This window comes from Camellia sinensis, chromosome 5, assembly GCF_055761805.1.
Source record: "Camellia sinensis isolate YWXY chromosome 5, ASM5576180v1, whole genome shotgun sequence".
NCBI classification, from domain to species: Eukaryota; Viridiplantae; Streptophyta; class Magnoliopsida; order Ericales; family Theaceae; genus Camellia; species Camellia sinensis.
Genome location: NC_138965.1, coordinates 44,622,203 through 44,646,926, shown reverse-complemented (window position 1 = coordinate 44,646,926; position 24,724 = coordinate 44,622,203). Strand labels below are relative to the sequence as shown.

Sequence of the window (24,724 nt, the reverse complement as noted above, 5' to 3'; positions counted from 1 at the left end):
GGTATAGGTTCCAACCCCAGTAGCCCCATCCCACTCCCCTACTAACACTACCAACTCACTGATGTATTTCCACACACACACCCAAAAAAAAAAAAAAAAAACCGATGTGAATTGCTACTGAATTTGCAGTGCTACAAAACCAAGTAAATCAAACTGGAAGAACTCTACCACTGCAATATAATCCATCTAGATATTAATCATAAAACAGAAGGAATGGAATAAATCAAAAGACCTCTTATTGAGTAATTGAAGAACAAATGGGACATATTCAATGCAGTTTTGATCAGATGGTTGCTCATGTAATAGTGAGCTAAATTATCCTTCTTGTGCCATTTTATTCAAGTTCAATAAAGCTGGATTGATTGCTTTTCCTCTCATTTTTCTTTTAGTTTTGTTTGGATTATGGATTTGAGTAGAGATTTGGGAAGGAAAAGAAAAGGTGAGGGATTTGGATCATAAATTTTTTCTCAATATGTCTCACATTTTCCTTTCTCTTTCCAAATCACCCAAATCCATGATCCAAAGATAGCCTTCATGCCTCTGTAAGTATTGAAGGCATGGGATGGCATGGAAAACCCATGACGTACTTGTTGGCATCAGATGCGAAGTATGTCCATAATGGACTTATAAAGACTGCGCCGGACACTTTTATTTGGTGGTCACTTTTGAGCTTGAAGCCTAACATTGTGTTTGTATTATGGATTTGGATAGAGATTTGGAAAATGAAAGAGAAGGGATTTGGAAAGGAAAAAGGAGCTTATATTTCTTTCATCTTTTTCCTTTTCTTGTCCAAATCCCTGTCCAACTCCATGATCCAGACACATCCTAAAGGAATAATCCCATGAGTTGGCTATTGGGTTGGCCATAGCAGACAAAACATTAGAGGTAGGGGTGGTTATGTCGGCTTCCTAGCTATATTGGATGTGCATCTTTTTAGCTGTAGCGGAGGGGATGATGGCATCCCACATTGAATGCAGCTGATGTTCAAAATGAACTTAGCATCCCACATTGAATGCAGCTGATATCGAAAATGAACGTATAAAGACGACTGGACATCCTACATAGGATGTGTGCCTTTTTAGCTATAGTGGTGAGGATGTTGGCATCCCACATCAAATGCAGATGCTGATGTATAAAATGGACTTAGCATCCCACATCCAGTGTAGATGATGTCCATAGGACCTGTAAAAATGGCCAACTGTTAGGTTAGGCCATAGCAGAGGCCTGGTTTGCGCATTTAACACTAGCAATACTTGTAAAACAACTTACAAAAAAATATATATATTTATTTCCCTTCATGGGCAAAAACACAATTGGCAAAAAGAGTAATAGACAACACAAGGAAGGGTAAGAAAAAGAAAGTTGTTAAAAGGCCAAAAGGGCTAAAAAAGTTGTTCAAGGGCAGAAGGTCTTGTCCAAACTGTCCCTATGACTTGGAATTCTGAAATGCCTCAACCTCCCCTCTTGTTTCCTCATATACCCATCACACAAAAATGCTCTAGAAAACTTATCCTCCACTTCCCTATTCACATCATGCACAAAAACATCAGTACTCTTCCCATCCTCCCTGTTCCTTGCCATCATCCCTGCAGTGTATATCGCACTCATCCTCCCCGGAGCCTCATCATGGTACCCTGTTGGTGCATCAACCATGATCAAATCCCACTTTGTCTCATAAACCTCACTTGGCAAGCCCTTGAGGGCTAGTTGGCACATAGAGTACCTTGTGTCACCAATCGCTGTGCACTCAGGACCATTCCCAACCTCCATTAACCCATCTGCTTGGTTCACTTTACTGTCATATGTGACATGGTATGACTCTAACATAGGGAATCTACGCTTTATTTGACCGATCCACGCCTCATCTTCCTCCAAAAAGATTGTTCGCCCGCCATAGTTGAGTGAACTCCACATTAGGCTGTCGTGGCCTAGCCCGAAGACTAGGAAGTTACATGGGGACTTTTTGGCTAATACTTTGGCTGTCACCGAGATCTCTTTGAGTGTTTGTTGCGGAGTGATTGTTGAGGTTGTGTAGTGGATGAGGGTTTGGGCTAGGGAGGGTGGGATTTTGGTGCAAGTTGGTGAGCAGTTTGTTGGGTTGGAATTTTTTATTGGTTTTGATTTTGAGGCTTTTGGAGAAACACTTTGGGAAATAGTTTCGGAGATTGGAGACGTGTTTTGCTCGGATGATGATGATAATGATGACGAGAAGCTCGATCTTAGCACAAAGAGAAGAAAGAAAGCAAGGAAGACGCCAATGAGGAGAAGTTGTTTAGGGTTCTTCAAGGGGTTTTGGGTTTTTGGCCTCATCTTCTTGTTCTTGTTTGCTTGAAATGTTGTTTAGAAGATGAGAAAGAGTGGGAAAATGGTTCAGGAGAGGAAAATGAAAGGTTGTATTCTGGTTTGAATTGGATAGATAAAGGGTAAGGGTAAGGGGTGTGAGTTTGGAGGAAGAGGAGTGAGTGAGTGAGGGTAGGGAGGGCTATTTGATGCTTAGAGATGACTTAGAAATGAAGGGTTTTAGTGTTAAAACATTGATGAGGACTAGAGAACTGAAAAGATTTAGGATGAAGCAAAACAGAGTGGTTGGTGGATCTGCATATGTTTGGTGTTCTATTTTGAGGATTTGGATGATGGTAGAGCTGTCACGTTGATTTATTGGTGAGATGGTTTTACCTACATTGTTTATATGTTTTAAAAGTAGCAAAGTTTGACGTGGATAAACAAAAAAGTTGTGATTTTTGGGAAAAGCAAGAAAGATTGTGAGTTTAGTTTGGAAATCATTACCCACATTTTCAAGATTCCTTGTTCATGGCAAATTCCTAACCAACAGTTGGTTGATGTATGTGACGCAATTGGTAGTGTACCTATAGACAATGAAAGAGAGGAGGAGAAAAAAAAAATGCAGAGGTTAAGGGTATGCTTGGCAGTGTTTACTGTCAATATATATATATATATATTAAATTATAAACTATAAGCTAAAACAGTCTCCCTATTTTCGTTTCAAAAAAATGTTATCACTATTCGAAATTTACATAATTATAGAAAACAAAAAAGTTGTGCTCTCATTCGCTTTAAAGACAGCCCTTAATTCACCACCTCTAGTTATCCCTTCCCACTGCCACCCTAATCAGCACTTTAAAGACAGCCCTTAATTCACCACCTCTAGTTAACCCCTTCCCACCGCCACCCTAATCATCACCACCTCCGGCAACTCATCAAACATATTTCTTTGTTAGTTTTGAAAACTTATGTGCGTACCAAACATGTGTTGTCTTCTCTAAACCCCAAAAACAAAAATTGTGGTAATTAAAGAGAGTATCATTTGAAAATTTGGTAGATAGGAAAAGTTCTGTTTACATGATCTCATTCAAAAAATAAAAAACTCATGGTCATGGCATACAAAACAGAAGAACTTGAAAGCACACTCATCAAGTGAGGTTACTCCAGTCAACAATTTCCATACTCTCAGCAGAACTATCATCCTCAAGAAAACAGAAATCAATCGTCCTAAATTATCACAATTCATCTCATCTCCAATGGCAGATCTGCACATTAAGGTATAAAACCATGCATCAAAAGAAGCTGATATGTGTTTTGTGTTGGCATAAAATACTTGCAACCAAACAGAGAATTAATGTCACAACGAAGAGAATTTGTAAACTGATCAAAAGAAATTTTGTGTTAATTGACGAAAATTGCTCGACACTGATGGTGGCTGAGGCCTCAAATTTCTGGAAACTTGCATCAATGGCTTAGGCTTGGCCTTTACATTAAATGATGTAATGTTGGCTAGAGTAAAACTAGCTTTGAGCTGTACATGAATATCTTCAGCAACCCAAAAAAAAAATCTCCCTTGTCCAACTGAATGATCGACCAGTCTATCAATCTCACCGAGCATGGCTGCACATTATTGAACAATTAATTCCTCATCACCTAAACCGTTTTGAAGGTTGGAACTATGTAGCATATCATGGATAAAGAAAAGGGATATTCTGATGCAGCCAAAGCCGAAGGTCTTTGAAATCCAAGTTTCTCTCATAGCGATGAACTAGCTGACAAAAAGGCCGAAGGATCACATGAGAACTGCGCCGTTCTGTTAAAAAAAGTTACTCTGAAAGGTCACCGGCCATTTCCCACATAGTGCATTAATAGTGATTCAGTTTGTCCATTATCAGCATATGTTTTCTTGGTCTTGGCCTTGTCGAGGCGAGCTTTGCGGACAGCGTGTTGGATCTGTTTCTCATGCTCTTTGAGCATTTCCTCAATGTTTCCACCTGGCGGAAGCAACGGTCCTGAGTAGTGGATCCGATTCTTCTTCGGAGAATAAACCTAAGGTCAAACCAAAGTGATAAGCACATTAACTAAAAAGGTTCTGTAGATACAGAACTTAAATATACGAAAGTTTATAAGCTATTATTGATTCATCATAACCACTTTGAACTATTTTGCAGCGATAAGTTTGTCTCATTACTATACCACTTATGACTATCATGAACCGTGCAAGTGTAAGTTACATAGGGTTTGTTTGGTGCAGTATATGGAGTTACTTATAGTTTTTTTATTTTAGAAATTTGCGTCATGTGGTTGATGCAACTAATGAGGCAGAAATAGCTTGAATACGTTGATTATAGAGAAGCAAGGGGAGAGAGGCTTTTAGCTTTTGCTTTCTGCTTATCAGCTTTCAGCTTGCTAAAAGCTATGCACTAAACATGCCCAATGTATCTTTCTCAAGGAAAATAATTGAAACTCTTAACGAGTCTAAATTGTCTTAACGAGGCCCATAGTTTCATGGATTTCTAGTTAAGACAATTTAGACTTGTTAGAGTTTCAATTATTTTCCTTGAGAAGGATATAGCTGTTTGGTACAACTTATTGTAAGCTAAAAGCAAATAATTAGAAAGCACAAGCCCAAAGCACCCCTCCTCCAGCTTCTAAATAATCAGTTTTTTTCAACTTAATTAAGCTGTTTCTGTTGAAAAAGCTAAAAACAACTCATATAAGCTGCACCAAACAGTCCTGGTAAAGAGAGTTCAGTTACCCCATGATATGGTTGGCTTATTGTTTAATTTAATTTTATTTTCCTGTTCATTTGAAACCAAGTTTGCCTGAAGTCCAAATTCCCAGAACTTTCTATTTTTTAATTAGTATAACAATTTCTCTGGACAATTGTTCAGCAACTTGATCTCAATCTCATGGAAATTCATGAACCAGTCAGTATGGAGGCATTTCTATGAACTTTCTTAAATGAAAAAAAAAAAAAAAAGAAGTTAGTAAAGAATTGAAGGGATCCTTTTACCATTGTAGACTCCTTTCCTGGTCCCTGTCCATCCTTCTTCTGGGGCCATCCATGGTTTACAGAGGACCCCGCATCATCTATTGGATTATATCTGCCATTCAGACGCTGCTCAGGCCAGTGTGGATTCCCATTTCTCTCTCGGCTCATATCAAACCGTGAACTGCCTCGAGCTGCAACTGAATTGGAAAACTTGGAAAATTGGCCTAATCCCTGAGGTATGAAAGATTTCTGGGTTCCGGAGACTAGACCATTTTTTGAAGAAGCAAATGGTTGTTGCGAACAACCTTCATTCATCGAAGATCCAAAAGCACCAACTTGCTCCATACGGAAGCCAGACCCACCATCTTCTTCAGGATTGTATTTCTCACTGTTGCTTTGAGGGTTTGACTGCTTTTGTCGCTTCTTTATGAGCAAAAAGCAAAAAACAAACATAACTACTTGTTCATTCTAGATGTATAAAAAAGCATTATATACAAGTTATATGTGCAAACACAGACAAGTATGTCCATCTGTATAAGCCTTAGAGAACAGGAAATACCACTATTGACTCCTGCAATTCTGCGTTAGCATCAGGTGCTGGCACTGCTTTAGATTCTCTCGAGCCTTTTCTGTAATATTCTTGTGCTTGCCCTTTACCAGCAGCTGCTTTTTGCCTGGCATGAAGAAGGAGCCATGCGTACGATAAATAAGGTGAAGAAAAAAAGAAAAAAAAATCTGTTTTGCAACAAAGAGAGCAAGGGCATTCCAAGCATGTGTTCCCTACTGTTCGGGAGAAGATACAATTGTTCCTACAGTTGCATCTTCACAACTACCAACATTAAGTACATGCAACAGATCTTTAAGAAAGGCTTCCCAGTATCTTTTTATTTTTCCTTTACATTCAGTTCCCAACAATGGTTTGCAACCGAATTGGAGTATGGGAATGGAGTAAATATTTATACAAAAGCAGGGACTGCATACCTCCTCGCTTCCTCCTCTCGACGCTTGGCATCAAATTCCTTGCTTGGCAAGTACTTGGGAAAACTAGACGGATCACAAGGAAGAGGTGCTGTTGTGAAGTACTGAAAAAAAAAAGAAGGAAAAATAGACTCAAATCTATGTAACTCCTGGAAATCAGCAACATCAAAGCATATTCAAGATTAGCATGAATATCCCATGACTGAAAAGAAAGTACCAAAAGAAATATGAATGTAGCAATTGGATTATTAAAGCATCCCATCCAATCAAAATTCAAAATGGATGAACTTCTGGGCAAAAACCCCTAAGAAAAGTATCGATCTAGAATAACATCCAAAAACAAAGAAAAGTGTGCCTGAAAGAATTGCATCCAATTGAAATGTGGCATCCATCACCACTCCATCAACAACAGCATTATCAATATAAGCACAAAGGCAATTGCTAGCTCCTATAATTCAAATGCACATCAGTTGTCAAGCACCATTGTTTTGTACAGAGACAACCAACAGTCTGTTCAAATCAGTTCTAACCGTTTCTCTTAACCCAATTTCCATAAGACAAACCATGATTGAGAACTCGAGAAGGTAGGATGGAAAATTTCCAATAAAAAACTAGTTCTAGAAGAAGAAAAATTTGTTACAAGGGATTATAGATGGTGATGTTTAAAGCTTCTGATCAGTGGTTCTTGTGCAATGCACAGACAAGAGATAGAATATGAAGCCACAAGTAGGATAAAAAGTTGAAAAGGTTGAAACATCTAAATAAAATGCTACAAAGAAAATATACCACCATGAAATTCAATTTTATACCTCATTTTTAAGTGCAGAAGAAGCCGATCCCCGGTGGTCAGGTTCAACTGCAAGGAGGACATCCAAAAGAGCTAAAACCGAAGATGGGAAGTCCTTGTATGTATCAGCAAAACAACGCTTGTAAGGATGTTGAGGTTTAAAGATAGTCGCATGTGGCAATTTCGATCTTTGCCAATATTCATTAGATGGGGAGCCACAAAGTTTGAAAATTTTATGAAGTTGTTCCACCTGTAAACCATACAAGAACATCTCAATGACCAATCAAATCCAGCTCACCTAAAGCATACCAATCCAAAGAGTTTATTATACATACCATACAAAAAATAAAACAAAATCTCACAGAAACATCTGAAAAATTAGGACTCCCAGTTGTACAAGAATGGTGGTCTGCAAAGCATAGCCACATCAATCCATACATTATACTGATTTCCAACTTACACAATCAAATGACAAAATGAACTACTAAACGATGAGCTCAGATGGTGTATTTTATTGCTGTAAGGACTTCCAATTTCTTTTTCTTTTTCTTTTATTGGTGTGCGAGTGTGCATCTGTGTATTGGGGCATTAAAAACTTACAAGGTCTGACTTACAACATTTATTTAGTACAAGAAGGCAGAAGTCTTTTTATACAACCCATGAGCTAAGCCATCCATCAAATGACATTTCAGAACTGATGACAGTGGTGATTGCCAATGTCTGAATCAGTTATCAAACATCTTTTCATGCAGCTAAAGCACATAAAAGCCCTTCCTTGTCTGTGAATCAGTTATCAAACATCTTTTCATGCAGCTCAAGCACATAAAAGCCCTTCCTTTGGAGGAGTCGCATCCTCTTAATTTATATGATTTTGTCCCTACTGCTCAAAATATGATTTTGTCCCTAAATCAAACCACCACGGCAAATCACTAAAATTGCATAAAAGAAAGATAATAATCACATGAATTTGGGATTTCATCAACAAATACTACTATTTAACCTATATAAGGCCATTCCCTCCAATAGGTGATGAGCAACTACATTGTTGCCACTTTAAACCTTTTTGGTCCACCGCTGGCCACTCTGAAGCAGTAGCCTTCGGTATAACTGAAACCACTCTATAGTACTGCATCTTAGAAGTGTTCATTGCAAATCAATGAACCATCATAAAGGACTTTTCCTCATCCTCCTTCACTAAAGCTCTCTAATTAATGAATCTAACATGATTTAAATTCCTACTGTGTCTTCCACATCCCGCAAGTTCATACAGGCATTCTCCCACATTCCTTGTGCCTAGTTAATTAAGAAAAACATCATACACCTTATTCTTAGCTTTCCATAAAATCAATTTGTCACTACCAAACTCTCAGTTTTTGTGTGTTGTGTGCTACAACTAATACTTACCCCTTTTGATAGTAACCATTACGTTAACCTCAGCATTCCATCTAAACTATGTTTTCCAGATATTTTCATTTCACATATGAATGGTACTACTGTACTAGTTTTTCAGCTTCTTAGTTCCATAACCTACTTATTTGACCCAATTTCCCAGCTCTTCTCCCCTTTTTCAATACATACGTCTTTTGTCAATAATATATATATATATATATTTTGATTGGCACTGGAGTGTTCGGATCAAAGCCAAACTAACCCCCAGGGGTGCACAAGCCCTCCACAAGGAGTTTCCTGCAAGTGCACCACGGTTAATTCAAGGGTTTCCCCCAGTCCGATGGCCCTAAGGAATTGTTAGCACCCAAGAGGTTTCGATCCATGAACCTTTGAGGGAACACACCCCCAAGACCCAAGGCCTTGTCACCAGATCAACCCCTTGGGGTTGTCTTTTGTCAGTAATATGATCAGAAATGGACCAAATCAATGGCCTTCATGTCACTTCGGGCAAAAAAATAGGAAATAGGCAAGCAGATCCACTAAGAGAAGCTTTAATAACCGCACAATTATAGTCTAATAAAACATCACCAGTGGGTAACATTGCCCATGCATTTGTTCTTCCCACCATTCTCTGTCACAAGCACACAAAACTGCTGTTTAACTCTTACGTTTTAATCATAAAAAATTCTATTTGTCTAAAACAATGAGTATATAATCACCTTTAAGAAAGCAAAATGCACATTAACTATTATTATCCATTATTCAAACCTTTCAAGAAGGTGAAGTACCTCTGTTCGTCCAGGCATGATTGGCTTCCCGGCATACAATTCTGCAAGAATGCAACCAGCACTCCACAAATCAACAGCAACTCCATAATCTGTAGCACCAAGCAAAAGCTCAGGAGGCCGATACCACAAAGTTACCACGCGACTTGTTAGAGGTTGCTTTGGATTGGAGCGAAAAAAGGTCGCCAACCCAAAATCGCCAATCTTGAGATTTCCTTTGTTATCAATCAGCAGATTTGAGCCCTTGATGTCACGGTGCAGGACACCACGACTGTGGCAGTGCTCAAGTCCACGAAGTAGCTGTTGCATGTAACATTTAATCTGCATAACCATCACATTCAACACCAATAATAAGATATTCGTGCAAAAATACATATGTTGGCTTTCAAGGGTAATAAAGAGTATAAAAAAGCATGGCTTGATGCTTTTGGATAAAGCATGCATCATGAGGTAATGCATAATATGAGGGCATCGAGATATTAGTATATAATAGTAAAACAAAACTTGAGATATATCTGTCTAGAGCATGGTTTTGATTGTATTGGGATGTTAGATTAGGATGATTGACCAAGAGAATGTTGTCGGTTGACAAACGGCACCAATAATGCAAGCTTCACTCTGTCACACAGATAAATCTGCATGAGCATCTTGCATTACATCTAGGACACTTGGTTTTTAAACTGCAAAAATTAACCTGAATTGGCATTATAGGATTCCCATCACTTCTGACAGATTCTTTCATATAGTTTGTCTAATGACACCCCAGACTGCAAGGGAAAAGCAAATACCTGTGGTTCAGTAAACTTGATTGTGGGTGATGCTATAAGTCCAGCAAGATCATGCTCCATATATTCAAATACAAGGTATAAATTGCCTGACACCCTTGAAGTGACAAGACCTTCAAGCTTCATGACATTTGGGTGATCCAATCGTCGTAGAATAAGGATTTCCCTTGCCATAAAGCGAACACTTTCGGGGTCCATGTTAACAAAACGGACCTTCTTTAGAGCAACAATTTTTCCAGTCTCAAGATCACGGGCCCTGTACACACTGCTGTAAGTTCCTTGTCCAATCTGCATCAATAGCATATCAGTTAAAGTTAGAGACAGAAATGGATGAAACAAAGACAAGCATAAACATTAATTAATAACAAATTATTGTGTAACATATTCCTAAAATTTAGGTTTGAGAAATAATAAGTGAAAATGACATCAAGCTGCATAGAATATTTGAATTATGAACAAATTGAAGTCAAACAACTTCATAATGAAGGCTGTTCAAAGTGAAACCCATGTGATCTTTTATCCTATTACTCAATTGTTTTGAGTTAAAAAAATAAATAAATAACAACCAACCTTACAATGAACTACAGTCAACCCTGTAATAATTAATAGTCCTGGCCCTAGGACATAATAAAACTTGTTGACTAATACAAGTACTTCCCTGATTAAGAATGAAAATACTAGCTCACAACAACTCACAAGTATACGATTTTCAGCATTGCTATAGGACATGTACTGTACACATATCACCAAGGATAATGCACTCTTTTCACTAAAAGAACCATATATATTGCATCTATATAAATAAACCATAAAAGCTCCTAATCTGTTTCTTTATTACTAATAAAATAATGTTATATAATTTAATAACCCGTATGTATATATCAATATGTTTTTGCTAATGATTAATATTAAAAGAAAGGGATTTGAGAAATGTTATTAATTAGTATGTAAGCAAAATTAGAAATTCACCATATAGCAAAGTTGAATCCTCGAAGAGGATGTAACTTATAAAATATTACTCATTACAGGGCCAACTGTATTCTAGTTGTTTCTGTTAGCCAGGGGCATGAAGACCTTAATTATCATGCAAAGATCCAATATGCTAGTACAAATGCTACATCAGTTCGGTCCTAATAGAAGTTGTTTAAGACTCTAGTTGGACAAAAAAATTATAGAGCACTTCATGGAACCAATCCATTCAAATAAAACACTTTTGAACTACTTATCCCAAAAAAAGGGAAGAAAAAAACAAGATTCAACAAACCTGTTGAATTTCATTTGAGTGTCCATAGACAGTTTGTCCAATTAGTCACCACATACAATGTGGACTTATAAAGATCTAGTAAGAAATACCTAGCACAGCCTTAGACTTTTCAATTAAAGTAATTGGGGAACTGAATTGGCATAGTCAGTGGACCAGTTCAATAGAGTAGTGGCAACTAAAACATCAAATACTTACAAGTTGAATATAGTCTTGTAGTTGTTTGAACAAGTATATAAGCACACATGCAAATTCAGTATATTTTAATGCACATAAAAACATCTTTCATTTGAATTATGCAATATATATGTATGCATGGGTCAATATATCTATACTATCTATACTATATTATAACAGCAGCGCCTCACCTTGGTGTGAACGATAGAATGAAGTTGCGTAATGTTATTTTGTAATACCAAAATTATCCCATAAAAATTATTGTTTTACAATCTAAACACTCTTATCATCACTAACCACAAGGGACAAACATGGAAAACCTGCAGTGCAGTTATTCCTCTATATGCACTAACAAATATTATTCTCTCTCCCTCTCCCCTCTTCCACTCTTTTCCTTCTTAGCATTCTTACACACACAAACACACACACACACACACACACACATATATATATAGAGAGAGAGATGAAAACAGAGATGAGCGTGATCGAGAAGCACAAAGCATTATCAAAGTCACCGGTGACAACACCTTCACCCGCCTCTACGCCACCATTGTGGCCGACTTTGATGCTGCCTTCAGGTTTCTTCAACGCGTTAGATTTTTCAGTTGAAATTTTTTGAAATCTTCACTTTGTAGAAAGCAGATGTGACATTGGATGACAAAAGAAGGGCATTTGCAGTTTCCATCAACGAGTTTGGTTGAATGGTAACATTTGTTTTCTCACAACTTTTGTCTCCTGCAGATGACATAAACGGGTATTGTGTAGAGAGAAGGGTTCTAGGCTGTGATTCTATGAATTACCATTCTTACTTTCTTGCCTAGAGACTGTTTCAATGACCAACATAATACATCATCTTTGTATTCTGTCTTTTCAGTAATACAATTGTTATTGCTTGCCTCTTCTATCAATGTCAATATCAATAACAATTGCAAGTAATGTGGATATACTCACCAAGTGTTTGAACTTTGGCTTTTGAGAAAAGTTGTATATAATTGTTTGTGACAAATTGACATGAAAAATTAATTTTTTAAAAGTTGTATATATTTGATTGCAACATTGAGTTTGAACGGATTTTTAACAATTTAAATTAGTATTTTTATTTGTGGGAAACTGTCATGGAAATTAATTTTTCATCGAAAAAATTCAAAAACATCATAAGAAATTATTATTTTTTAGCATCCAAATTTTCGCGTTTGGATCAATAGAAAAATCAATGGTTAACTCATGTCTCCACTAAATATACAGGGTAAATACGAAAATTAATGGTTCACTCATGTGATAACTGCCTCATTTTTAATCTTTGCAATATATCACTCTCCTTTTGCACTTGACTAAGGGTTTCAACAGGGTTAAAGTACACAAGCATAGCATATGCACCGACCTCTAGTTTTTTTAATTTTAACCAAAATGGTCTAAACCAATCCTAGAAATGCTATTCCATCAATTTTTCACCAGTTACGTAGTTACTCAGAATTGATTCTTTGTATAATATATAAGGTACTAAAATGGTGATCTTTTTCTCATTTCTCATGCAGATTTAATATATTGTAACCAGCAAACAAATTACACCAACAAACAAAAAAACATATGTAAAAAAACTTTGAAGATTTTTTCAGCTAAGTTTCATTCTTTCAGGTAAGTAGATGTACACTAGAATGAAACTTGTTTTATTAATTGGTTCTAGACAAGAATACAAGATCCAAAACCAACACGAGAGAAGCTAAAAGATATGAGAAATAGAATTCTAAGCACCAACAAAGTAAATGTGAAATCATGTACAATTTGGAGCCATGGCAAAGATGTTCCATCACTGTGCAAGTAAAACGTGAAAAAGGAAAGAAATGCCAAGTGTACAAATGAAGAAAGGGATAGTGTGAGCATGTGTAATTTCCAACCAGTGAAACAATTATGAAAATGAAATCTACAAAGTGCACCATCATCATATTTGAATATGAAACAGTGTGCAATGTAATGGGATAAAGTGAAAAGATTTGAACTTAAATAGACCTTGTCCAATTTCTCAAAGGAGTCTGCTTTTCGAGGTAGCCACCCTTTGATAGCTTCCCCAGCCACTGCACTTAGCCAAGATGGCCATCCTGCGGCAACTTGTGCTCCATTAATTTCACCACTAATGCTAAATACCCGGGATACATGTGGTTGTGCACCACTCACCCCAGTATCCATTGTCGAAAGCCTTTGAACCATAGCCTTGTTCTTCCCCTCATCCCATGGAGTCGGAGTTGGGGTGCCCACATTCTCTACAGTGGGTTCTGTTGATATAAGCCTTGCAGTTGCATCATTACCACCATTATCAACCTCAACTATAACTTCCTCTCTTCTCGAGGAGGCAACAAGCCGCTTCGAAGCTTTTTTCGAATCTTTGTCCCTCGCATGGTTATCAACATACTCATTTGCAGAAGCTCCTTTTGAGCAAATGCAGCCCATGGTGATCCAACTTCACAGTCCCCTGTTCCAGAACAAGAAATTGTACAATTCTATTCGACTCCCAACACAAAATCCAGATTAATTGGCTGCAATTCATGCGGTGTTAAGCTTGGGATTCAACCCAAATTCCTCTCAAAACCCTTAATACTCCTATTTTCCCCAACACAACCTTCAATCCTAATCAATATATCATCCAACAGGCACTGTACATGTACGAATTCTCTGATTCAAAAGTAAACTACAAACCATAGAACCTCAATATCAATACCAAGTTCTCAAAAGGGTGATTGTTGGAGATGATAAACCCAAGCTCTGACCCACTCAAATTTGTTCTCAAATCAACAACTTGAACCCTCACATTCAAAATGCACCAAGAGAAAAACAACAAATGTTGGAATTCAAAGCACATAAACAAAAGCCCTAGTCCAATAAAGAAAACCCAATAATGTGGTCACAAAACACGAATCCAAAATCAACCCAGATCCAAGATAATCACGATGAACGCACATTGATGCAAAATTGAGAAATGCAAACAAACCCAACACAATTCACATAGAAAGAGATAGAGAGAGAGAGAGAGAGAGAGAGAGAGAGACCAAACCAGAAAAAAAAAATTCAAATGAAATGTTCAAATCGAAGGCAGAAACTCCGAAATTCGCTACACCAAATCGGGTAAAGCCGTCGATTGGGTTAAAATCCAAAGGTGGACAGCAAAGGATGACCAGAGAAAAATTCAAAAATCGAAAATGGGGGGTTTTGACATGGTTATCCAAAACAAGAAGCAGAGAGAGAGAGAGATTTTCGGATCTGGAAAGATCCTAGAAATGCGAGAGACCGATTGATATTGGATTGATACTACAAAAGAGCAAGAAAAGAAAAGAAAATGTCAATACATATAGATATAGATACATATATACATGCATGTATGTGTGCGTTGTTTTTCTCTCTCTGGTTCTAAAATTCTGCAATAGTCTCTCTCTGCTTCTATGTTTAGAGAGAGAGAGAGAGACGGCAGAGTACTCGTGAGGAGGAAGGAAGGAATTGTGTAAGCAACAAGTGGGGTCCATGATAGCTCCTGTTTAACCCCGCACGAGTGGTGAAATTGGTTTTCATTCTTGCCACGTCGTGATATCAGGGACGGTGTATCATTAATTGGGTCGCATGCTAACAAAAATTATAGGATTACTAAAGTTTCGTTCGGAGAGTAATTATTTTAGCAGTTATTTAGAGTGTTTTAAGTGTATTTTTTATTTTTTTGAATTAAAAAATTAAGAAAAAAATATAAATATTTGGATTAATTTTTTATTGTTTTATAAAAAAATGTGTAATAAAAAATTGTATAAATAAAGTGTATAGGGAAGAAAGTTGAGTAGGTTGTACGGCTGTCCTGCTGGGACAGTGTGTCTTACACAGTAAATTATTGTCTCCTTCGGAGCAAAGTGTTTGGACATGATGGTCGGTTCGTGAGGGCCACCACGGGTCCCATTTTAATAATTTGAACTGCCAATATGTACAACTCGTCGAGTATTATATGTTTGTAAAAAATCACATTGATCGGATATCGATAGCTATATGATCGGATTAGTTTTTTTTTTAACAGTTAACTATCACACCGTCCGTTTTGTTTATACAAAATTGATTTGATCATATAGTTAACGATATCCAATCAACGTAATTTTTTTTCAAACATATAGTACTCGACAAGTTCTACATATTGAACAGTTCAGATTGTCAAAATGGAACCCTTAGTGGGCCCCCTACGAGCCCAATATTATCATCAAACTTTGTGGCTTTACATATGTAATTTTTTTTTGTTGATCCAAAAAGTGTACGACCTGCTTTCATGCTGGGGGAGTACGGCTGATAGTATAATTCAAACTTTTATATTATAAAAATATATAAAATATTTTTTTAATATTTTTTATTTGTGAACAGTAATGACTTTTTTGCTTTTTGTGTAACTTTTTAACTTTTTGAATTTTTTGGGACTTGCCAAACCTGGCCTTAGTTTAAAAATTAAAAAATTATTATAAATTGTCATATTATTCTTATTATTTTTTATACATCTTTTTATAAAAGATCAAAATATTATTAAAATAGCTTATTTCCAAACGAGACTTAAGTTAAAGGGGTCAAAAAATAAAATAATTTTTTTTTTTTACAAAAATTTGAAAAATTAAAAAGTTCAACTTAAATGAGATTTTTTTTTAAGCCTGCTCAAGAAAAAAAAAAGTTTTTTAATCCCCCAAATTAAAATAGCTAAAAGCTAAAAAATTAAAAAATCAATCTACTTTCCAAACGAAATCATAGAACATGTTTGTTTAGCTTTTTGGAAAGGAATATTGGATTAATAGTCCGTAAGACTCATTTATAGAGTGTTTGGTTGAGAACATAAGTGAGGGGATTAACTATTCCCTTGGACTAGTAATCTCGGGTTTGGAGTGGCTGCTATGTATGGTGTGGAGCACCCACCGTTATGCAGCTAATGGGATTTTTTTTGGGTCTCATTTTAACAATCCGAATCGCTCAATTTTTAAAAGATATCGAGTAGAATATACCTAAAAAAATTCAAGTTAATCGAATATTGATATTCCTTTCATCAAGGCATATTTATATCTAAAAAATTGAATGGTAAATTTAATTTTCAGTATAAGTCTGAATACAAACATGACTTAATGAAAGGGATACCGATATCCAATTAACTTAAATTTTTACAAACATGTTTTATGCGATGTCTTTTAAAAAATGAATAATTCAAATTGTCAGAATAAAGCTTGGAAAAGGTTCCATTGGACATGCAACAGTGGTTGCTATGCACTATACGCAACAGCCTCCCCAAGTTGAGTAATCCCCTTATTGGTAGCATTATCAATCCCATGGTAGGATTGGAACTAGAAATTGAGCGAGGGGATAAGTGAATTTTTAAATAATTTTTAAGCAAAATTTATATATTTTTAGAAAAAACATAATTATAATATTAAAAAAATTAAAAATTAAAAAATATTAATTTTATATATTAATACTATCTATAACATTACTAATCCGGTGGTGTATAATAAACACTATTTATCCTATATATCCAACCTAATACCACCACATTAATAATTTCTTCACTCAATCTTACCGTACTCTTAATCCCCCTTCAGCTTATAAAGCCAAATAACGTGATCATATGGTGCTAATCAAATCATGTAATCTATTTTATAAAATATTAAATATTAGTATTACTATTTATTTATTTATTTATTTTTATAATAATGAGAATCTATAGTGTTTTTAGATGGTAATGAGAATCTATAATAATGTGATTTGTATTATGTAAGATGTGACGCTAAATAATATTTAAATGTAATTATTTTTAGCATCAAAATAAATTTTATAATTTCTCTTTTAGGGCGCTTGGGTTTATAAATTTTAAATTTTTGCGAAATGACCAAAATACAGATTTCTATGGTTACACGGATTTGTTGAAATTGACGTATGGGAACTTATCTGTGCAATTCTTTTCTACCCATCTCTCTCTCTCTCTCTCTTCTATCTTTCTCTCACTCACCTTCAACTCTTCAGATCTACTTTATCTCTCTACTTCTACTTCTCTCTATTTTCAAACCCTCAAGCTCTTTTTTTTCTCTCTCTTTCGAAATAGTTGTATCACATAGCAGAGCTTTGCTGATTGCGGAGTCGAGGTCTTATCTTTGGCCAACATTATTAGGTCAAGGACGCTATCATTGCCGGTATAAAACTGCGTTCTTGAATGGTGTAAAAGTGAGTCTGCATTCCAATTCACATAGATAAAGACGGTTCAAAATCATAAATACATACAAAGTCATACATCTATAGAGAGAGAAGAAGAGAAAAAAGAAGTTATGTACAACAATAGCATGGGAGGTGTTTGAAAATGGTGCAAATTTCTTTGGACCTGGTTTTACCCCACTTGGTGGCTCACTCGGTCTTGGTGATGAACATTCGATTTTGAATAAACAAATTAGGGTTTTGGCAAGTTTTCTGAATTTGTTTCGTTGGTGCTCTACTCAGGCTCGACATTGAAGATAGCTAACGATGTCAATGTTGATTACTACTTCAGATTTATGCTTGAACACTGGCACCCAAACCTCTTCCCAAAATATGCAATCTATTGTAGTTGGGTCAACATTTATAGCCCTAAAAAATGACCTTAAAATAAGTTGGTGACTCGGCCCTAAACTATGTCACCGACGGTGGTTGGTGTCTCCGATGGGCACAGCCAAGGAACTCTTTGGCAGTGTATAGTGTAGAAAACCCTAGCCAAATCTCTATCTCTCTCTCTTTCTCTCTCTATGTGTGTGTGTGTGTGTGTGTGTGTGTGTGTGTGTGTGTGTGTGTGTGTGGATGAAGTAGAATACCCTAGCCAAAAAATTAAGTGTGTTCTTCATTTTGATAGATAAGAAAACTTTAGATATGTTTTTCATTTTGAAGCTAAAAATTAGGTGTGTTTGTTGAGAGAAAAAAAGTGAGAGATAGATAGAGACAGGCAGAGATTTCAATAGGTAGTGGATTTGTAGAGAGAGAGAGAGATTTGAAAAGATAGTGGGTTTGTAGAGAGAGAGAAAGAATTTGAACATATAGAATAAAAAATTAAACATATTGAAAAATAGAGTTTGTTGAATTTCAACAGATATGAAAAATAAACTTGGTAAATTTCAATAGATAAATTAAAAATATTAACATAATTTTGATAGATAGATACAAATTTGAACAGATAAAAAACAATTTGACAAATAAATACAGATTTGAACAGATAGGTTAAAAAAAAATTGAATAGATAAAAAAGATATAAACAGATAGGTTAAAAAGTAAAATTGAAAACAAAATGTCCTCTAAAACTACAAAACGTACTTCTCATCAGACTATTTCACAAAGTGTGGACTTCTCACCAACAAAAAATATATATTGGACCTAACGCCTTATACAATTGCCAGATTGGATTTATCAATAATTTTCTCTTTTATAATTATTTTTTTAATATATTTTTTTGTTTATTTTTTTCTTTTTTAGTGAGAGTGGTCTTTTTTTTTTTTTTTTTTTTTTGCTTTTCACTTTTATATTCTATTAGAGATAATTCTTATTCTCCACATACAAATTTCTATCAATTCATAAACTTAATGAAAATTTTCTTTAATACAATTTTATTTTAGAATAAAAATATCATAATACATTTATTTTCTTAAACTCAAATACTAATTTTAAAACACAACAACTATTATTCATCTCTAGTGTCATCCTTCTTCCGCTATCCCCTCATGTCGCCTCTTTGTTCCTCTCTCCACAAACACATTCCACCATGAACTATGTATTTCTACACTATTGGCTATATTTTTCCTACAAAAGAAAATATCATAAATGCGAGCGTGCCAGCAAAGATTGAAAAATCCTTATAGATTAAGCCAATTATCAAGCAATTGTGTTGACGGTTCTTTTACTTCAATGAAGAGGACTTTAAGGCTGCCAAGTTTAGAGAAACGAAAAATTAAAAGAAAAGATGGAGATGAAGAAAAATGATTGAGTGAACAATCAGGGTGATTGATTGAACAATCAAAGTAACCATTAATTTAGCTCTACTTCTATGTTTCGAAAAGGAAGTGCAGAAAATAAATCTTTGTTAAACTACTCCTACGATAGGAGAAATGACAAGAAAAATAGAAATCAATTGTCTTTGATTTGAGTTGGATGATCCTTACAATGTAGTCATGAATGGCTATTTATAGGGAAAAAAACTACCTAATAAGTATCGTATTTCCCTATCTTCATCCTTGTCTTGCCATGTGTCTCTTTAACTTCTCCACTTTACTACATGTTCTTCCACATTATACTCCATGTTCTTCCATTTCCTCTACTTTAGGCTCCATAATCCTCTACATCATCTTTTGACATGTGTTTAATGCTTTATAACTTCTCATAACCTCCAAGTGAGTAAGAGAGTGCCATGTGTCTTAATTTATAAATAATAAAAAATTATTATTGTTATTTATTTATGCTGCCAACACATACAAGTCGCCCACCACAAATCACCCACTTTCAAGGTTGACTATGGAGGTCTAGAATGGAAGGAGATGAGTTGAGAGTGGCGGTGGTGGTAATGATGAAGGGCTGAAAGTAACAATAACGATGGCGAAGAAGGAGTGGGTGGCTCGAAAGAAAATTAGGTTTTTGAAATTGAAAATGAAAGTATTATTAGAATAAAAAGATGTGTACTGAGATTTATTTATTTATTTTTTACTTAATTTGACTAATGAAATGGCCTTGGATAAAGTCGAGTAGAGAAGAAGGATTTATGCAACTGACCCCATTTGATGGGACTTAAGACTTGATTTAGTTTGGTTTGGTTTGTGTATTGAGAAGGTTTACGTGTGTGCACTGCTAAAAATTGGTGTACGAAAATAGAATTACTTGTTCTACTAGACTATAAAGTAAAAAAAATTGGCAAAATATATTTTACTCTCTTGTAATTTGAGGTCAATGCATTTACTCCCTCGGTTTAAATATAGCCAAAAAGTCTTTATGACTAAAATGTCGTCGTTAGCTTTTCTATCCTAACTAACGAAAAGTGTGTCACATACTAGTTTTTATAGTAAACTAGATTTTATGAAAGAATAAAGTAAAATTAATACAATATAAATACAATTTTACTCCCATATTCTCCAAACCTAAAATTAGACTAAGATATTAATTAAGAATAAAATAAAATAAAAATATAATTATGGATTAAGATGGGAGTCAAATTAGATTAAGATGTTAAGAATTATAATAAGGGTTAATTACACTTTTACTCCCTAAATTATACGCGTTTTGTCTATTTGGTCCCTTAACTATTGATTGTGTTTTTATAGTCCCTAAACTTTAAGAAAGTATGTCTGTCAAGTCCAATTTGTGTCTGCTGTCCAAATCATTAACGGAATAGCATTGCACGTGCAGTCCACATGATACGAAAGGCTGTTACGAAGGTCAAAATGGACATTTTATCCTCAACCGCATGTGCCATACATGTGAGGCGAATTTGGGGTAACAAAAATAGGGGAAATTGGGTGTTACCCGTTAGAGAGGTTAGGGTTTGGGCTATATGTTCTTCAAAAGTGTATGAAATTGAGTCTTCAAATCTTTGATTGAGGCTAGGGTTTATGGTTTTCTTGAAGAACCGAAGGGTTTTGCACCACTATTGGTGTTCATTGAGGCCGGATGGCCATGGAAAAGTATGTACGACATGAATATAGTCATTGTGGCTCGCCTTTTTCGTGCCTCCCTTTCGGAAGGTTCGAAAGAAAGGCCTCGCAGTTCGGACTCCCGTGGTTCTGAATCTAATCTCACAAGTGCAATGTGAAACTGATAAACGCCAAAGAGTCCAAATCCAGCAAATCGTTTTGAAAAATTGATTTTGAATCAAAAGTGCCAAAATTGGACTGCTTTGCCAGATACAGAATCGTCACCTAAATATTTTTATTTTCGGGGAAATTTAGGAAACCCATGACTTGTGCCAAAGGCCATGTGTTCGTTATCACCAAAGTTGCCTCGGCTTGGGAACTTAGGTACGAGAGGGGAAGGTCCTGAAATGAGCACCCCTTGCTCGCCCGATCAAAGATCGGCATCTACTAATCATGATATGACATTTTATAAACATTATGCGTTCTTATTTCGGTTTATTAAACTAGCTTTATTATGTGATGCACACAAGCAAGTATAGACTAGTTTGCTTAATTTGGAAACGATTCAACTCATGTTTGTTTTGCAAAAATGGTTTGAATTTGCCACCTCAAGTGGGCTTAAAGATTGCGGATTTGCCACCAAACATAGTAGGCTTAAAACATAATATGCCACTCAACAAAGTGGGCTTAAAATGCACATTTGTTAAATCATTCCAATTCAAACAACAAGCCTTCATCCACAGGTATTCATGTAGTTAATCATTTAAGCACATAGCCTCATGGCAAGCATGCTAATCATGGCAACATGGCAATCACACTCATGCAAGTATGTTAAAGCGTAAAAACTCACCTAGTACTCCAAGCTAAGAAGACATGACCTAAAAAAATATGCATGGTTTCTAACTATGCAAGATGTCTAATGCAACACATGCAATATGCAATTAATATGCTCGGCTACTAATATGGTATATGAATCGATTTGATAATATGCGATTAAACACGTATTCAAAGAAAATATTAAAATGACAATGCAGTTTGAATGATGCGCCGAGCCTCGGTGCATGCAAAACAAATGAATGAATGCAAGCATAGGGTAAGCTAATTTGAAATATGTCCGTAATCTAACCATTGCAAGTAATTAAATAAAATGGAGAAAGACGTGGGATTGGAAAACATACACACAAGCACGCACACTTATTACAACATTATGCCCTCACAAAGGAGGGTCTGAATGAATAAAACTAACTAGCCAGCTACGCTAATTAAGTTAACTAATTATTACAAACCAAAAACTAATTAACTATTCTAGCTAACTAATTAAATAATTACATCACATCTAATTAACTACTTAGCTAATTAATGGATTACAAGTTAATTGCAAATAAACTAAGTAATTAACTACTTAGCCTTGGGAAGTGATGGATATGTGTGCGCATGCTCGACTTTACATCCAAAAAGCCACTGCCTTGCTGCTACAAGCCTCTGTTTGCACATTTGATCACTGAAAATTCTACCAGCTTCCAGAGCACCTCTGCTTCATCTTACTAACACATTGTGCAAAAATCACTGATGGCCGACAAGAGGGACAAGGGGCTGGTCGGCTACCAATGGTGGCCAGTGGGCTACCATTGGTGGCCGGTCGGCCACTGCTGGTTTACACTTCCATGCTGCAACAAAGAGCAAAACAGAGCAAAACAATGTATTCTCACAAGTTGTTTGTACTGTTTACCCTTCTTATCATCACACAAGCTCAAAGGAGAGAAACTCTTGGCCCTTAAACCATTAATCAAGCAATTTCCATGCATGCTGGCTAAGGGACTAAGTTTGTACAAGTTCAATAAAATGCACAAACAAGACCAAATGACCACTACCTTATCATGCATGATCAAAGGCAATGGTAACCTAGGAAAATGACACATTTCATCACTTTGAGTATGAAATGCTCCATTTTCCTTGTGTTCAAATTAACGTCTAATTTGAACATATGCAATGCAACACAAAGAATGCTTATCTTGCACACTTTTACGTGCCAATTTTGTTTACTTATTTTAATTACCAAACCATTCATTAATCAATTAAGTCCATTGGTGAGTGTCTTCTAAAGTGGAAGAAGTGTCAACCAAGGGGTAGTTTAAGGCATGAGAGAATCTTCATGCCGTTAGTAATAAACCCTCAAAAGAGGATTAAACTATTAAGCATGAGCCTCAAGCTCAAGCTTAAACAACCCGAAGGTTGAAACAACCCTCAAAACAAATAAAAAAGTGAAGAAATGAGGGAGATTGCAGATATTGTATGTACTGAAATTGAGTGATAAAAGCACTAAAATATGTAACTAACTCACACCAATGATGGTTAAAGTCTAAAACACTAAACTAGTGAAGGAATTAACACTACAACTACGCAAAACAAGACTCAAACAAACTAACCAGCCCAAAACAAAGCTAAAATAGGTTATTTCAAAGACTAGAACATGTTGCATTTGAGCTAAGTTAAGCTAAAAAAACATGCTAACATATGAAGCTAATTAGGCATGTAAACAAGACATGAAGAGGGAAGGCTAACCCCTTCAATTTTGGACCTCAAAATGAGTTTTTTTACCACTGAAAAACCTCTGGAATTTAGTGGTTAAAAGGCCAAAAAAGTTGGTTTGAAAGTGATGAATAGAGACACAAAAGCTATACAAGCAAGAATGATGAACCACCCCTAACTAAAAAAGGCTCAAACCACCACTTTTAAGTCACAAAAATAGAGCTTCTTATAGGTCAAAACCAGGCCAAAAACAATTAAAATAGATGGCAAAACAAGTATACTAAACAAGTGAACAAAGCAAGTAAACTACCTCTTGAAGTAAAGAGCAAGTCTAGGCACAAATCCAAGCTAAAACCACTTTGCTAGAGCTAAAAACAAGTCTCAAGGAGCCTCAGTTCAAAGAGAAGTAACTTTGATCAAGGTATTGTAAGTAAAAGTGTAGAGCAAACTAGCTACAAAGTACAAAATTGTAAGAGAGAGAGAGAGAGAGAGAGAGAGAGAGAGAGAGAGAGAGAGAATTTTGTTCCAAAATTGATAACCTTCCAAAATGGGGGAGGAACCCCCCCATATATAGAAAAGCACTCTTTGAGCTTAGAAACATCCTACCATACGAGTGTAGGGAGATGCAGCTCATTGTGTCAACAGTTGGCATAGCTGTTAACAAATATTTGAAAAAAGGCATTGGTGGCCGTTGGCCACTAGTGGTAGCCGTCGGCCACACCTCTGGCCGACAACCATTATCCATGGCCAACAGCCTATGGTGGTGGCCGATAGGTCACTAAAAGTTCCAGGCAAGAAAAAACAAGATTTTGGTCCAAAACAAGGCACAAAACAGATAAGGTTTCAAGGCTCAAAGGCAAGGCACTTCGAGCACTCAAAATGAACACATGCAATCATAATCATCGAGTGCACAAGCGATGATGTTCGTGTCTTGAGGATGGTCAAAAATGGGGTGTCTACAATTATATATCAAAATGTAAGTATAATTTTTTTAGTTTTTGGTCAATATTTTTGCATGTTTATGATTTTTTGGGCATTTTAGCTCAGTTTTGTATCTTTTTGGTTACTTCTTCTTTTTTTTTTTTTTTTTTTTTTTTGAATCTTTCTTGTTTACTGTGTTTTTCTGAAGAAAGTG

General features: G+C 35.9%; 2 protein-coding genes across 2 annotated transcripts; both read right to left on the bottom strand.

Annotated features, from left to right (window-relative positions):
- Positions 1–1,265: 1,265 nt before the first annotated feature.
- On the bottom strand, positions 1,266–2,791 carry GXM3 (glucuronoxylan 4-O-methyltransferase-like protein (DUF579)). The gene has a single exon (XM_028256797.2). It carries the CDS (start codon positions 2,308–2,310, stop codon positions 1,396–1,398), a length of 915 nt encoding a protein of 304 aa, XP_028112598.1. The 5' UTR covers positions 2,311–2,791; the 3' UTR covers positions 1,266–1,395.
- An 804-nt stretch (positions 2,792–3,595) lies between these two features.
- On the bottom strand, positions 3,596–14,936 carry LOC114310712 (putative serine/threonine-protein kinase At1g09600). The gene is made up of 8 exons (XM_028256798.2): positions 13,448–14,936; positions 10,006–10,290; positions 9,221–9,538; positions 7,066–7,293; positions 6,260–6,360; positions 5,838–5,952; positions 5,300–5,701; positions 3,596–4,332 (listed from the first exon to the last, which is right to left on the bottom strand). Exons 1-8 carry the CDS (start codon positions 13,883–13,885, stop codon positions 4,123–4,125), a joined length of 2,097 nt encoding a protein of 698 aa, XP_028112599.1. The 5' UTR covers positions 13,886–14,936; the 3' UTR covers positions 3,596–4,122.
- Positions 14,937–24,724: the final 9,788 nt, after the last annotated feature.

Coding starts and splice junctions, on each gene's coding strand:
- GXM3 (XM_028256797.2), bottom strand. CDS start 2,310: ATGAGGCCAAAAACCCAAAACCCCTTGAAGAACCCTAAACAACTTCTC.
- LOC114310712 (XM_028256798.2), bottom strand. CDS start 13,885: ATGGGCTGCATTTGCTCAAAAGGAGCTTCTGCAAATGAGTATGTTGAT. Junction 7,294..9,220: donor TCATGCCTGGACGAACAGAG/GTACTTCACCTT, acceptor TATGGTTTACAG/GTGGAACAACTTCATAAAAT. Junction 6,361..7,065: donor CTTCTGCACTTAAAAATGAG/GTATAAAATTGA, acceptor TTTTTTTTTCAG/TACTTCACAACAGCACCTCT.